The sequence below is a fragment of the Lepidochelys kempii genome, chromosome 14 (genome assembly GCF_965140265.1).
Source record: "Lepidochelys kempii isolate rLepKem1 chromosome 14, rLepKem1.hap2, whole genome shotgun sequence".
NCBI classification, from domain to species: domain Eukaryota; kingdom Metazoa; phylum Chordata; order Testudines; family Cheloniidae; genus Lepidochelys; species Lepidochelys kempii.
The window spans coordinates 15064841-15081143 of record NC_133269.1 but is presented as its reverse complement, the minus strand read 5'-3'; the positions used below and the strand labels follow the sequence as shown (position 1 = coordinate 15081143).

Here is a 16303-nt window from a genome sequence, read left to right as displayed (position 1 = left end):
TCTGCATAGGATACTATTTTCTGGTGTGATCCTGCAAGTTTTATTCCTGTGATGGATTAATTGTTCCTTATCCTCTGTACTAAAGGTTCCATGCCCAGTGCCATAAGTGAAGGAGACAATGGACATCCCTGCCTAGTCCGTTTGTGTAATTCAAACAGCGGAGATTTAACACCAGGAACTCAAACAGCTGCTTCTGGGCTGGTGTAAAGAGCAGTTATCCATTTAGGGAACTGGGGGCCAAAGTCCACATAGGGCAGGGCTTGAAACAGAAAGTCCAACTATTCTATCTCCTTTCTCTGCGTTTAGTGACAATAAAAGAAACAGATTTTTTATTTGGTATTACGGATGATTCAAAGTACTCTCTTAATACTATCTGAGATTTGTCTATCCTTAATGAATTCCGTTTGATCTGGGTTTATATAAACTGAGAGCACAGACTGCAATTGGCTAGCTCCTATTTTTGCTAGAATCTTTATGCCATGATTCAACAGTGATATGGACCTATAGAAAATGCATAAGGTGAGATCTTTTCCATCTTTAGGGAGAATAACCACAGTAGCTTTTTTCATAGGTTGCAGAAGTTCCTCCCCTAACAGAATAGTGTTGAAGGTACCTTTCAAGGGACTCACTAATACCTCCTTAAATACCTTGTAAAATTCAGCTGGAAAGCCAGCAGATCCTGGAGTTTTACCACTTTCCATACTTGCTATTGCCACTAGGATTTCTTTTTCTGTTATTTCTTTGTCTAAAGAGTCTTAAAAATTTTGTTTATCTTTGGCAAGTCTGTTGAATTCCAGATTTTTTTTTTTAAATTAACTTCAGAGCTTGGATTATCTCACGTATAGAGATTTTTATAAGCAGCAGCAAAAGTAGCACATTTCATTAGGGTGCGTAACTATCTTTTTGCTGATTGTTCTTAACTGGTGGAATAATACATTGCTCTTGAATCCCTTTAAGCTATCACTTATTTCCTTTTTTCAGAAAACTTCTGCTTTGTAATACTAAGGGCTTTTTCAGTGGCATCTGTCATCGACATATTCCATTTTCCCCCTAATATTTAGTTAATTGTTATAGACTTTTTTGAACCTGTGTTTTTATGCATGTCTTGCAAACTTTTTATCTTCTGCTGTATTTCTTGAGCTCTTTCTTTTTTCAGGTGAGAGGCTCTGCTTATCAACTGATCCCTAAATAGTGTTTTACCTGCCTCCTAGAGAAAGCCTCTCTTTATGTTGTCCGTATCATTTATCTGAAGGGACTGAACAATGTCCTTTTTAATTTCTGCAACCCAATCTTTTTCTTGGAGGAAAAAAGCAGTTCATTTCCCTGCCACCCCCACCCCCACCCTGAAAAAGTGATCCCTGGGACCCTTCCCAGCTATCAAGTATCACTTTACTGACCATGTAATGTTGCCAAATTTTCGCAGTTCGTATCTGCTTCATTAAGGATTTACAAATTAACATTACATCTATTCTAGTATATAACCGATGAAGGTGTGAATAAAATGTGTAATCTTTTTCCACTGGGTTCAATTCTCTCCATCAAGGTGACAAATTGAGCTGTTGGCACAGAGAGGTCAATGCTGCTCCCACTTCCCTGTCCCCCTAGTTTTTTTAAATCAGATTTGTCCCAGTCAGGAATAGATGTGCAATTAAAATCTCCTCCAAGTATAATTTCCCCTTCCCCAAAGTGTTGCAGTCTTTTAAAGAAGTCCTTTTGGTTGAAAGCATACACTGAGCCCACACATTATTAATTACCCAGCAACTGTGTCTTTCAACAATCTAAATCATCCCTCTTCTCCTTACATTGAACTTTAACTTGAAAAGGTACGCGTTTATCAAATTTTATGCCCATTCCTCTTTTCTTTAGCTGAAACAAAACATGTCCATTGAAACCAATTACACCTTTCATGCTCATAATTTGTCCCTCCTGAAAATGAGTATACTGAGGTAAAATAATATGAGCGGGGGTTTTAAAATTCTATCAGGGCTTTTTCCCTTTCAATTACATTATTGAGCCCTCTGACATGCAAACATGTTACTTTAAAAGAAAGAACCATTGAGAGTAACTATTCAATTTATTTAAAAAATTGAAATTATTGTGATTTTTTAGCTGTTTGATGGCATGACCCCTTGTGCTGTCAGTGTCTCTCTTGTATCTCTTATTATGTTGCATTCACAACTATGTGCCTGAATAGGACTTGATTTGTATTTGTACACTTCCATATCTATTTCTTGTATTAATTCCCCCCACCTTCCCAGTTCCCTCCCCTCTTTTGCATTCCCCTTACTTTAAATCCACAAATAAAAACAATATAACATGTAAAACAGTCTCCAAGTGACTATGCTTTGCTGAACCCTAAACCCCTGTACTCTCATCAAGAACACTTGAGCTGTCTCTCTTGCAATCCAAAGGAGGTGCACTTTCCACCTATGGGACCTCACCCCCTTAGGGATAGATTACCATCTGATTATTTTGAGTTACAAGGAGGATTTACACAGATCCTCTAAAGACTCCTCCCCATCCCCTCCTCTCTTTCCTCTAGTCTGCTCCATTCTTGGGATTTCATCCCTTACCCACCAACTCCCCTCTTATTCTCCTTTATTTCCTCTGCGTTTTAAAATACAGTACACAGCTTTTACCGATCACCCCAACTAAAGCAAATTTCATAGTGTTTTCTTTATAACTTTGACATAGGTATTGTTCATTCCTGGTGACTCCCAAGAAATCCCTTCTGGTTAGTCTCTAGGATATGCCTTAGGTATCCAAGGTCTCTTGCTCAGTTTTACTTCTGCCATTGCCAATGTGTTCTCTTTCTTTTCCTATCTTCTTTTTCTTGTGTTTCATCATTTCCTAAGAGTTTTTTTAGCAGCTTATCTGTAGTTACTACCTCTGGAGAATCTTCATGTACATCTGAGGTATGGATTTCTATCCCAAGAGACTGGAGTGTATTTTTGCCTTGTTTGAAGACACTTAATGTATAATACTAATTTTGGAAGCTGAATGAGAGTTTAAATGGGAATCCCCATCTGCAGGAAAAATCTGCCCTTCTGAGTGCTGCTGTAATTTCCTTCAGCTCTCTTTTCTTTTTTAAAGTTAGGGGAAAGAGGTCATGGAAAAATTGCAGCTTGTGGCCTCTGAATGCACTCTGATTTTTTCATAATTAAATTTTTCTACTAATGATCGTGAAATTTCATGATTAGGTTGCTGAATTTATAAGGCCCAGACAGGGGGAGTGGTGTCCTATGTGCTCTCTCCACTTTTACACCTTTCAAGGAGCTCAGATGTAACAACTCCAGGATCAACATTTTTACCTACCGAATTGGACTGTCTCCTTCCAGATTTTCAGGCACTCCCTTACTTGAGAAGGAACAACATCATCAGAATCAATTTTCTATCTCATCCGATTTCAGGTAGATCTCTCTCTCTCTCTGCGCCATCAGTGCCATGCAGCTGTTTCCCTCCCACTTGCTTCTCTTAGGCCAGTCTCTAGCACAATGACTTACTCTTCCAAGTCAGCAACTTCCTTCTTTACTGCAAGAAGCTTAGTTGTCAGATCATCTCTTATGGCCTGAAACTCAGATAGCATTCCCAGAATGTCTGCTTTGGTAGCCATTTGATTTTCCTCAGCCCTGCTATTTGCCTGCATGTGTGTTCACTTGGAGTCAGAGACTAAAAGGGCTAACACTCTAAAACCTCTCTACACTGTGACCCAGAAACACTCTTCTTAGTAAGGTATCTTTTTAAGTGTTCAGATTTTCTTTGAGAATCTAGCCTCTGAAACTCTGTGATCTGGCTGAGGTTGGTTTTTTTATTTTGTTTTTTGCAGGAGTTTAGTAGGTTTAGGGGTCAATGGAGGCAGATTGCTTTGCTATTACAGTAGAGCCTCAGAATTCTGGACACCTCAGGAACGGAGGTTGTCTGTAACTCTGAAATGTTTGTAACTCTGAACAAAGCACAGTTTGGGCTCCAGATTCAGCAGTTGACACTCCAGGCTAGGCTTCAGCAGCAGCTGAGCTCCCTCCTCAGCTTCAGCAGCTTCTTTCCCTAGGTCAGACTGAGTTTGCAAGCTTGTCCAACCTCCTGGGTGTGTGTGCGCACTTGTGTATAAACAGTGTCCCCACTTCCAGCAGGGAGGGGGGATGAAAGCGGTGCAAACTGCAGGGCTGCTCCTGCTCTGCTGGCTCAGGCTCCCAGCCCCAGCGTCTTCACCTCTTAGCTGTAAGTGGCTGCCCCGCGCGTGGGGGTGGGGTGGGGATAGGCAGTCCAGATGTGCCTACCTTTAAGATGCAACACCGGCACAGTACAGTATTTGCTCTTTGTGTGTGTGCGTGTCTCTCTCTCTCTGCTGCTGCCCGATTAGTTACTTCTGGTTTCACATGGTGTCCAATTGACGGGTGAGTCCATAACTCTGGTGTTCGTATGCTTGAGGTTCTGCTGTATCCCCTCAAAGTTCAGGCTTTGGGCAGCCATGTTATCCTGCTTCCTGCAGGTCAGCCCAGGATAAAGAGCTGCAAAGTTAGGACAAGAGTCCACAGGAGCAGGTTATAGAAGGCGGCTACTGAAAGAGCAAACAAGTGGCCATTTGATGACCATAATAGAAGTCATGTTACTACAAGACTACTTACTTTCATATTCCAATACTGTGTCACGGTTAGGCCTTAAATAATCCCTGGCTGTTTCTATGCATATTCTGGGCAGTGGGTTTATGAAACACTGCTGGATCAGAATACAGCTAGGCCCTTGTGGCTTTTCTCCATTAGACTAATAGCCACCTCTGTTGAACTGGAAAATTGAACTGGCAGTTTCAGATGAGATCATGAAGTTAGTACCAAAAAGGGATATAAAAATATTACTTAAAGACAAAATGAAGTACAGTGGAGCTTTGGAATACAAATCCCAGCTGGAGCACTTATAGGAGAGTGGATGCAAACACACTGGTTGTACTGACATGTGTTAGAGAACATGGACTCTCCCACACCTTGAAAAAGCTAGAGTGAACTTCACTGCTTAACAAAAGTGAAGGCCTATTTAACACTAGCCAGAACCTGACACAATGCAGGCAAGCACTATGCAAGCTTCACCCCCCCCCCCCCCACCACCACCTCAGCCGCTGACACTGCTCTGCCAGCACAGCTCAAATCAAGAGCTGAAGCTTCTCCTGCAATCGCAGTCACAGGCTCCTCAGATAGCTGAGCCAATGCAGTTCAGTCTCAACCACTCCTGCTATTCAAGACCTGCACACACACAGCGCTCTGCAAGTGCACCTTAGTTCTGACATACACACGTTTGCTATTCCAGATCTGGATAGGATTGTGATGTGCATGGCTATCTACAGGAAACTAAGCTAGGTTATTAAACTGACTTTCACTGGTGATGCAAACCAGAATCTGAATCTGGGTTTCAAGGGCTGAGAGACCAATGCTCTAATCCGAGCCACGCTCTAGAACGCACCCACCTCGCCCCTTCCCAGCTCTCTTTTAGCAAATGAAGTTGCAAAGCATTTTGCAGCAAAATGAAAATCTAAAGCAGAAATTTCTTGCAAGGTAGAGCCTGGGATACTGCTTGAACTGCAGCTGTGACAGAGTTAAAAATAATCCTACTAGAATTCTCGTTCTGTGTGTTGGTAATAGGATTAGAGGAAACAGTTCCGTGTTTCTCTTGCAGGAGGACCAGGTAACATTAATGCAGAGCTAAACACAGGAGTCTGACAAAGATTCCCAGTGGGGAAGAGGGCAGGGCATTTAGTCAGCAATACACATGCTACTGCCCAGGGCCGGCTCTACAGGTTTTGCTGCCCCAAGCAGTGAAAGAAAGTGCCATCGCGGTAACACCGCCGCCCCTTTCTGACTGCCGCCACTGCTTGGAACGCTGGTGCCCGGAGACGGCCCTGCTACTGCACCACTGGAATGCTACACACATAGCAGTGACCGAGCTTGAGGTGTGGGGCACACTAAGCTTTCCTTCTTTCCATGCCCTTGTGGTTGTTTGGAGTATAGCAATATACAAAAGAAGGTTGCTCATTCTGCCAGCCACAGGGTAAGGACTGATAGCAGCAACCCCTCTACTATACAAAATAAAAGGCAGCAATAATGACAGGGATTGTCACTGAAAAGCACAGTGTGCCTAGAGACCACTGGGCTGGTTCCAACAGCTATACCAACAGGCTATGGAGGAGACTAGAGACTGGAGTGTGGTAGGACTGCACTCCACACCAATGCCTAGCACAGACACACGTTCCCAATAAAGACGAAATGTCATGTACACAGCAGACAAAGGAAGGAGATGCAGGTCTAAAGCTCTAGATGAGTCCCTGAAATACTCATGTGCCCCCTTCAAGCTCTAAGTCTCAGAGCTGGAACACCTTCATTCTTTTGCCACAGGGTCACTCTATATGAAGTGAAGGATAGGTTTGCAAAAGACGACTCTTGTGGACAAGGGCAGGAGGCTTAAGAAGGCAATGAAGGGAAAGAGGGTTATGATGGGGAAGTGGAGGGGAGAATGCTAGGAGAGGAGATCACCAAAACAAACATTACCACATCTGATGGAGACACCTAAAGCACCAAGTAAATAGCAAAGCACCTAGCACATCACTGACACTACACAGGCACATAACAGGAGTACGGGGCATTACCTATAGACCCAGACACAACGTTTCAGGATCTCAGGTCAATAACAGGGGAAGAAAATCCAGGAATGCAGGAGACAAGCAGGGAGACCATCTTGAGCTCATTGTAAGAACAGTTTTAGGTTTTCACAGCAAAATCTGTCACTGCACACTCCCATCCATCCACCCCATTCAGTGATCAGCATCTAAGGAGACAGATTTCAAACACACTAAAGTGAACCTTTACATTTTTCATATGGCACAACAGAGAGCTCTTCAGCTTCTCAGAGATAGATCTCTTCAGCCTTTCATCACCTGTAGGTGCGCTTCCTTAAGGAGATAGAGGCCTGAGACTCTACTGGTAAAAAAGCCAATGCACCAGTGAGATGGCTAGTCCACTAATAAAAACCTCAAACACTCACTTCTTCAATGGCATCTTGAAGACTAACCTGCAGCCACATGGTCATGGGAACACGGACAACTTCTAAATACCCCCTCCATATACAGCATAGGACTCCATCTAAAGAGAGGGAAAACTAGATCCCAGGTTACAAAAAAAGCAAATACTCGCCCCATATCATGCAACTTCATTAGAGTGCTGCACCTTCCCTTTGCCCCTGCATACTTATGTTTAAAGGGGAAATGCAACAGAGAAAATAGCCAAATTACTTTCTTCATTGACCCAAGAGACCTGAAGAACATGCAAGCATTTGTAAAACACATTGGTGCCTCTCTGGAGCCGACCCCTGCACTGTCCTATTACTATTCAGTCCACCAGCAATGACAGGAGCCAGGTAAACAGGGAATGATTACAGCTCTTTTCACAGGGATGATATTGTGTCTGGCCCAGGGCTGTAATCTACAGAGTAGTTATTAAGGGGAAAAAAAAGTGCAGGAAGAGCAACGCATTCATGATTTTACTTTCTAAAGGAAACTAATAGGCATACGTGGAGAGGGTGCTGAACAGAAGAGCCAGCTAGTTCATCTTTCCTCTGCCTTCAGTAAATATCTTCAACCTCGAATTACTGGTCAGTTTGGCCACAAACAAACAGCAGAAAGGGGTAGCTAGACTAAGCTGCTGCCCAGCATAACCAATTCATTGGGGTCTATAGGAATGAGAGGGGGCTAAGCAGAGGGAAGAAAAGCAATTCAGCACCACAGGATTAGGTGGTACAGAAACACCAGCCCTTCCCTGTGTTCTCGAGTCAGTAAACCTGCTAATGGGTAGGTAAGAGGAAATAAGGGGGGGGAGTTTCGCTGCTGCAATGTGGCTCTCCTCCTGCAAAGCCTGGCAGATCATCAGCTCCTGTCACCAGCTGCAGCCCTCAAGTACAGGCCAATCTATGGGCTGGTTGATGCCTAAGGAGCTGACGATGATCTGCTAGATTCTGTAGGTGCAGGGCTTGCAGTGCACCTCCTCTGGCTCACAGCAAAGGGACTCTCCTTGCCCCCCACAACCTCTCCTGAGGTTCCATCTGACAAATCTCCTGAGCGGGAGGGAAGCCTTCTCTTCCTGTAATGTTTAGTTACTCCAGTGAATCCCCATCTGGTCATCTCTGCTCCCTTCAGCATACACTGAGCAGCAGCTACAGCTGTGGTAAACTCCAACCTCTTCCTTCGGCACCTGGAGGCCCATACATTATACTAGTAGCTGAAAGCCTGAGCTGTCCCATCAGCGTGGCAGTCAGACAATCTGTGCAGTCTCCCTCATACAACCAATGGAATTGTTACATACAAATTAGCTGTAGAGTAAGGGCGGTAATTGGTTGAGTTATGTCTAATGTAACAATGGTCTCAGACTCTTGGCATAGAGAAATGTCTCACTCTAGCTGTACACCACACTGGTATAATTTGTAAAGTCAAAATGGCTAAAAATCTTAAAAACTGGATGGTAACAGACCATGAAACCCAGTGATGACTGAACCTGGTGGTATTTTGAACAAAAAGAGCTCTCAGTCTTGCTTGGAGCTGTTTCCATCGCCTACCCCTGACTCAACAGACAGTCTAGGCTTCAGATTGATACACGAGTGACAATTCTGGAATCTTATTATACAGATTATACCCTGGGATATGTATTCCAACCATACAACACAGCCCATAGAGAATGGGAGTATGAAATATCCAAACTACAGTTCCCATGAGGCACTGTGGCAGCATAGGTGAACACTATAGGTGTTCACAATAGGTGAATAGCAATGTTGAATTGACCTAAAAAGAAACATTTACATTCGGTTTGACTCAATGAAATGTTTCGATTTGGGTTGAACTGAAACAAAATAGTTTCATTTCAATTTTCCCAACAGACAATTTTTTCTTCCAAAAAAACCAAAGTTTTCCCCACAGAAAATTTTGATTTTTGCAGAAACTGCATTTTCCATTAAAAATTTTAAAACTGATGGAGAGCTCCTGACCAGCTCTAACACTAACACTCACAGCCATTCAAAAGTTCCATGTAAACAGTTCAGTCTTACCATTATGATGGATGGTATTTTACTTGCTCATTTAAAAAAAAATATATATATATATATATATATATATAGGAAAGCAGAATTTTGCCCAGCTCACTGCATGTGTGCGCACGTGTGCAAAGGTATTAAGACACTCTCCCCAAAATTTATTTCAACTATCTTCTCTGATGTATGGAATTGCCTCTTGGTTGAGCTTACCTGCAATGAGAACAAAATCTCTAGGCTTTCCTGAACCATTAAAGATTTACATGCTAACAAGGGGTACTAAGAGCCATTGACCCAAACTGTAAACCCTGTATATAATGGAAACCACTTCAAGCCAGGGGGTGCAACAGTACTCCCAGTTCCAGCACCTATGTGCTAACATATTTGTTTGGTACACCAAACAATGCTGGGCCAAAAGCACAGCAATTAATTTATGATATTTATCTTTCCATTTGCTTCTGCACATGTCTACTTACAGGACCAATCCTGCAAGGTGTGAAATGTCCTCTTTTCCCTTTAGAGTCATGGGGAGTTGAGGGCACAGAGTACCTTGCAGGATCAGGTACTTAACTATAAATGTCTGTGCAAATACAGTTTTTTGAAAAAGAAAGAAAGAGGAACAGAAGACTCATAAGACACAGTGAAGCACAGGGCAGCTCAATCTAATACCCCATAGCCTGGCTTTTCCCAATCCTGGATACACACAGTACATTTCATTTTTGCAACTCTTTGGTTCAAATCTTTTTCAGATTAAAAGAATGGGAGAGGGAAAATGGGGCAGCAGACTATTTCCCCCCTTGTTTGAAGGCTACTTTGCATGCCTCTAACAGGAAGGCTGTTTGTAATTTAACACTGACATTTTGCAGGCTATTAATCTATTTCATGGATCAGGCCCTTCTGGTACACAAGGATTAGTCACAGTTTCAAAATCATATGAGAAGCGGTTACTTTATCAGACACATTTGCATTTAACATTGCAAGCCATATTCATAGTTAGGAAAGAGACAACATGGTCTGTTCATTTTGACCCCATCACAGAGGCAGGTATCACATACATTACACTGTGCAATTTCCTGGGGGCAACATTTTTTATTACAAATTTGTGATAGCATAGGGCTATCTTTTTGTTCCTATTCAAACCCTTCATCAGCACACTAGATCTCCCTGTCTGACTGCAGCTGCTTTGTTAGTGAACAGATTGTATGCAATGGCAAGCCCACTATACGAGATTATAGGTATATGGTGGGCAAGGCCAATGGACAGGTCAATCTGAGAACAAGTTTCACATCACTATCTACACCCCTAATATCTTTCTCATACTCATTCCTAGTGAAAACACAGATGCAGTTGAGACGAGGTCTGATTCCTGGCTCCTGGCAACATGATGCCTGTTCAGTGATCTGGACTGTAAAACCCCCTGACACACATACACTCCACACTGAATAAACAGGAAGGATGATTTTTTGGTTAAGACATTGGACTGGGACTCAGGAGAGCTAAGATCTGCCCTTGGTTCTGCCATAGACTCTCTCAGTTCTACATCTCTAAAATGGGGATAATAATCCTTTCCTATCTCACAAGGGTGTTGGGAAGATTAATACATTCATTTATGTCAGTGGTTCTCAAACTTTTGTACTGGTGATCCCTTTCACAGAGTAAGCCTCTGAATGCGACCCCCTTATAAATTAAAAACACTTTTTTATATATTTACCTCATTATAAATGCTGGAGGCAAAGTGGGGTTTGGGGTGGAGGCTGACACCTTGCGAACCCCCATGTAATAACCTCGCAAACCCCTGAGGGGTCCCAACCCCCAGTTTGAGAACCCCTGATTATGAGGTGCCCAGATACTAAGTGATGAATGCCACAGGAAAACAGAGAGAAAATAAATTCTGATCTCTAATAAGGCATACAGATCCACAAACTATACCACATCTCTGCAAGGACCATTGCAGCATTTAACAAGCAGGAACAGGTGCAGAAGGAGCACTGGGTACAGACATTAACCATACTTTAAGAATCACGTGTTATGAATTTGATGGCCTCAGCATAGCCACTAGTGGTCCCAAAATCCAATGAAATAGACAAACCCCACAGCAAGCTGCATGTTGGCTCTATCTGGGTGCATATGTGGCCCTCAGAACAGCACTGCCCAGATTAATATAGAGCACAATGGTAAACAAAACTCCCTATACCTTGTCCACCTGCAGGAGCAACTTGAAAGGCAATCTGGACCCCTCCCTGTCCTGTAGCAGAGGAGCTCCTATGCTTCGCCAGGTAACTGGGAGAATGCAGGAGCTCTGGGTTGGAAGTTGGCTTTGAGACTCCCTGCTACTCAGCACTAACAGGGCCCACAGATTGACACTGTGAACCAACTCAGCAGCATTAGTGGGATCTGCGAATCTACAAGAGATCTGGACAGAGCAGCACTAACAGGGCCTGTAAATCAGAACTGGATCTTGGTGTAAACAGATTCTAATTTAATCCAGATAATGACATTCAAAGAAGTGTTTTTAAAAGCTTGCTTTAAAGCAGGGAGTTAGATTCCAATAGCCATGATAAACCGCTCTGCACCAATAATGCAAAGCCCAGCACTTTCTCACTCCCTCATACACATGCACATATTTTCTCTCTCATTCAACAAAGAGGGAAGAAACAATTCCCCAGGTAACAGTCCACTTTTCATCAGCACCTTCTCCAGTCTGTCCCTTTAGTCCTGTTTGCAGCAGCAAATCCCCAAACCTAGTTACCTACATATTTCACAAGGGAGCCTGGGGAATTAGTGAATGTTTGTGCTGTATTTTGAAGCTGCATTGTGCTATGTAATTGTTAAGTATTTATTATTATTAGCATTTATATATTTACAATATTTCCCTAACTCCAGAAAGAGATAGGGGTTGAAATTCACTTTAGCATATGTGGGAATTGCACCCCTTTACACCACAGCTGAATTTGGTCCAAGAATTGTTAATCCACCTCCCTGGAGCAGGTGATGCTAAGAAATTTTCCAAACTTCAGTACATCTTTCACTACCCTCTTTGTTTCTTCCCTATCTCCCATTCATTAGCTAAGGACTTTGAGGCTTACGGCTATAGCACAATCTAGCAGGTCTACTGCAAGTCCCGCTTTTCAAGGTGGGGGTTTTTTGGCTCATCCAGAGCTAACCATTCAAAAAAAAAAAATACAGATAAACTTGAGTCATTGAACATCGAGGCAGCAATGCAGGAATCAGTAGCTCAGATTGTTTGAGATTCCATCAGTGCGTTTAAGGTTACAATCTTCAGTTTGATTAAAAGCTTCTTCTCTGTCCTCCCACCCCATACCCTAAACCCCATCACATCTAAAACCCCCATTCAGTGCTCCATTTCCTGCCCTAAGGCTCTTCCCCAGACCCTCAGGACCCTTCATTCACCATCTGATCAGAGAGGCTGCAGGGGAAAACAAGCCATTTTGAATTTAAACGTTAAGGGAGAGAAACTTACTTTGCAGCATTTGCCTTGGTGGGGTATCCACAGATCTGCCTGTTTAAAGAGCATCTGGGCTGAATCCCTGTACCACCTGGAACCTTCAGCAGCAACTTCCAGTACTGCTGCCCTCAGAGAAAGAGAGGGCGAGAGAACATGCACAGAGCCCAACGCTGCAGAGAAAGAGACAGGAGCAGCAGAGTGAAGCACCAATCTGCTGATTAATTCAGCCTGTTTCCAGTCACGCTGCAGATCCAGCAAGGAGGCAGGGTGGGTGGGGGAAGCGATGGGGGGGAAAAGAAGAAAGTTCATACAGGATCACACCAGATGTCTGTAAGAATGACCCATTCATCAAATGGAGCCGACACAGCCAGATACATCTGCATACGCAGTAAGGGAGGATGCTGACTGATAAGGACATATGGAAAAGCTGATGGCAAACTAGACAGGACAAAATGCTAGCAAATACACTACAAGGAGGAAGCCAGCATGGTAGACTAGAGAGAGATGGAAAAGATCTATCAAGTTCTATCTCCCCATTCAAGGTGTCCATGGCAGACAGCAGCACACTGATGGCTTAACACCTTGGGGCTCAAGCTCAGTATTTTAAAGTTATTATTTAAATGATTCAAGGTGGTTACAGGCCTGATTTGCCAAGCTGAGTTGATGTTTCTCTCTCCCTCACTCTTGTTCCCAGCAGGGCTTCCCAGCAGCACTCAGGATGCAGAGAGTGGCAGGTGCCCCCTAAGCATCAAATATTCATAGAGTGCGCCTTGGGAGCTCAAACAGAAGGTGCAGTGCAGCTTATTCAATAGCAGGGCATTGTGCCGGAGGCTTGCCACTTACTGAGACCTGGTCATCGGCCACACAGTGGCACATGGAAAGCATGAGATTAGTGGAAACAGAGCACATGCAAGAAGCCCGGGGTGGAGCTAGAAAAGGACTACAGGGAAATGGACAAATGGACCTTTGGGATGATAAGAAGGAGTCAATCCCACTGACTCACTCTAATCCTGTTATGCAGATGCTCCCCTCTAAGGGGAAACTTAATCATTACACATTTGGGGCAGGGACTATGACCCATAAGTATTTGTACAATTTCTACTTCAATGGGGCCCTGATCCTAATTGAAAGAAAAATATTTAACAACTACTACCACTCAAGATAGGAAGGACCTTGAATCTGGGGTTAGGATGGGGCACCCACACATCACCAAATCAATGGCCCCATTGACAGCTTGACAAGATCCTGAGAGTTGTACCTGTGTAAAATGGAGCAGATTGCAACCACTCACCTCTTGAATATACAGCAGCCACCTCTGAAGAGTAACAGTCTTACATGTAGTGTAGCTTGGCTACTCAGATAAAGCTGGAGCATTGCATGCTAGCATCAGCACTCTCCACTGGCCACAACCTCATGTTCACGAGAAGGGTGACCACAGCCTGCACAGTAGAGCTCTGCTTCCTAACACATGATTGGCCAAATGTTCTGCCCTCTGTGTCAGTCACAGGCATCAGTACTGACTGAACCCTGGTTTGACTTCTTCTTTCTCCGAGCTCCAGATGCCTAAATCAGTACATGGTCCACAGAGCACCCCAATGCCATTGGCACACTCTCATCATGTAATAGATCACTGGAAAACTAATAACTCACTGATCATTAATACTGTTGCATGATGGATGTACGGTAAACCCAAAAAGGACTTAATAGATATGTGCTGCAAATGTGTTCTTAAAATGTATTTGGCAAGCCATGCCCAAGCCGGACATGTTCCAGACAAAGAAACGTGGTTTCCACCTACTTGAATGCGAATGTGTCTCTGTTGTAAATTAGGCAAAGTGTGACCAAAGCACATTTACATGCAAGGTAAATAAAGCCATCAAGAGAGCAAGTAAGGAAAGATGACTACTTAATCTTGATGGGGGATGGAGACTGCACCCCCAGGAAGCCTTCCTGCCTCTTGAAGCAGTGTCAATGAACTTTGGGAAGATATAACGGTGTCTACCCCCCAACAGGAGAGAGAAGCTATGTCTGGGCTTACTTTTCAAATGTTTACTGGACTCTAAAAAGAGATTCTGAGAGAACCATAGTTATCCATCAATGAGGGACTAAAATGGCCAGAGCTCCTGAAATCACAGAACGTTGGATCCTTCACTCAAGTGGGTGGGGGATTGAAGTCTCTGGGAATGGAGTATAGTAAGAAACCTGCTTAGGCAAAGATTGTAATTTGCTGAAATTAAGTTTTAGTTTTAGAAGAATATTTTTATTATTGTTTGCTTGTAACCCTTTCTATATTTATTCCTTATACTTGGTATCATTTAAACCTGTGACTTTTTGTTTAATAAATTTGTTTTACTTTTATTATAAAACAATTCAGTGCTTTGATTAAAATAGAGTGTTTGTCAAACCCAGGTTAAATTAATGAGTTGCTGGTTACTGTTTCTTCAAAGCAGCAGCAAATTTAGTAGCTTCTCTGAGTGTTCCAGGAGAGTGCTGGAACATTGCAGGGCAGACATATGGGATGAGGGCGGGGCGGTGTTGGGGTCTCCCTGCATAAAGTAACTGTGGTGGAAGCCAGGGTGTGACCTGCATGGTTGTAGGCTGGCTATTGGCATCAGAGCAGTGCCACAGCAGCATAGCATTTAAGGCAGGGATCTCACACATGTGGCCCGCGGGGTTATTTTCTGCGGCCCGCCAGCTCCCCGCGCCCCCCCCCCCCCCAGCGTTTACGTAGAGCAGCTCCGACCCGGCGCGCACCAGGGGGAGGGCAGGCTCCCTGCTTGCCTGCTCTGCCCCCGCGCCGCTCCGGGAAGTGGCCAAAACCTGGGGGGGGGGGGGGGGAAGGGATGTGTGTGTTGCCCTGGCCGCTCCTCCAGGTACCTCCCCAAAAGCTCCCATTGGCCACAGTTCCCCATTCCCGGCCAATGGGAGCTCTGGGGGGTGGTGCCTGGAAACAAGGGCAACATACAGACCCCTGTCCCCCCCCCCGCCCCCCCAGGTTCCAGCCGCTTCCCGGAGCAGTGCAGGGGCGGGGCAGGGCAGGCAGGCAGCCTGCCCTGTCCCCGGTGCATACTAGGCCGGAGCCTGCCCCCCAAACCCCTCCTGCAGCCAAACCCCCTGCCCTGAGCCCCCTCCTGCACCCCACACATCTCCCACACTTCAACTCCCTGCCCTGAGCCCCCACCATACCCCACACCCCTCCTGCACCCCCTGGGGGCAGGGAGGGGGCAGAGTTGGGGTGGGGATTTCAGGGAAGAGGCTGCAATGGGGGCAGGGAAGGGGTGGGAAGAGGCGGGGCAGGGTCAGGGCCTCATGGAAGGGGTGGAGTGGGGGCGGGGCTGGGGCACCAGGGGAGGGTGGGTGTCAGTGAGGTGGCCTTCGGGCCAATGTACTAGTCCTCGTGGCCCTCATGGTCATTTGAGTTTGAGACCCCTGATTTAAGGCACCCAGGGTTGCTCGGCAGACAGTCACACAACTCCTTGCTGGTCTGGGTTGAACCCCCAAAGTGTCATGAGCATCAGCAAAGTCCTCCATTTAAAATCATAAGTGCAGAGACCCTGGGTCCCACGTTAAGAACCAAATCTACAGGCAGAGACCCAGATGATCACATAGTATCACCAGTTCTAAGGGCTCTTCTCTCTACACTTGTACTGAGCCACATATTTGTATGCAACCTTATAAATACGTATGGCCAAAGTTGAAGGAAAGCTGAGAGTGCACCTAGTGTCATTACAAGAGAGAGAGAGAGTGTGGAGGGGGTGCAAGAAGAGACACCCTGTATCT

General features: G+C 44.6%; 1 protein-coding gene across 8 annotated transcripts in view; it reads right to left on the bottom strand.

The window, feature by feature from the left end:
* TMEM94 (transmembrane protein 94) overlaps nt 1–16303 on the bottom strand; it is a 99548-nt gene that overhangs the window by 47943 nt on the left and 35302 nt on the right. Inside the window, exons 1-3 of one of the 8 annotated variants that reach the window (XM_073311873.1) lie at nt 12539–12612; nt 6632–6810; nt 4278–4508 (exon numbers count right to left, since the gene is read on the bottom strand). The exons of 1 other annotated variant lie outside the window; for it this stretch is intronic. Coding sequence is in view for 1 of the 7 variants with exons in the window: in XM_073311868.1 (XP_073167969.1) it covers nt 12539–12693 (155 nt within the window). In the remaining 6 variants the exon portion in view is untranslated. Of the gene's footprint in view, nt 1–4277; nt 4559–6631; nt 6811–12538; nt 12694–16303 lie in introns of those variants that run through there. 6 more of the 8 variants (XM_073311871.1, XM_073311875.1, XM_073311876.1 and 3 more) reach the window with 6 other exon arrangements.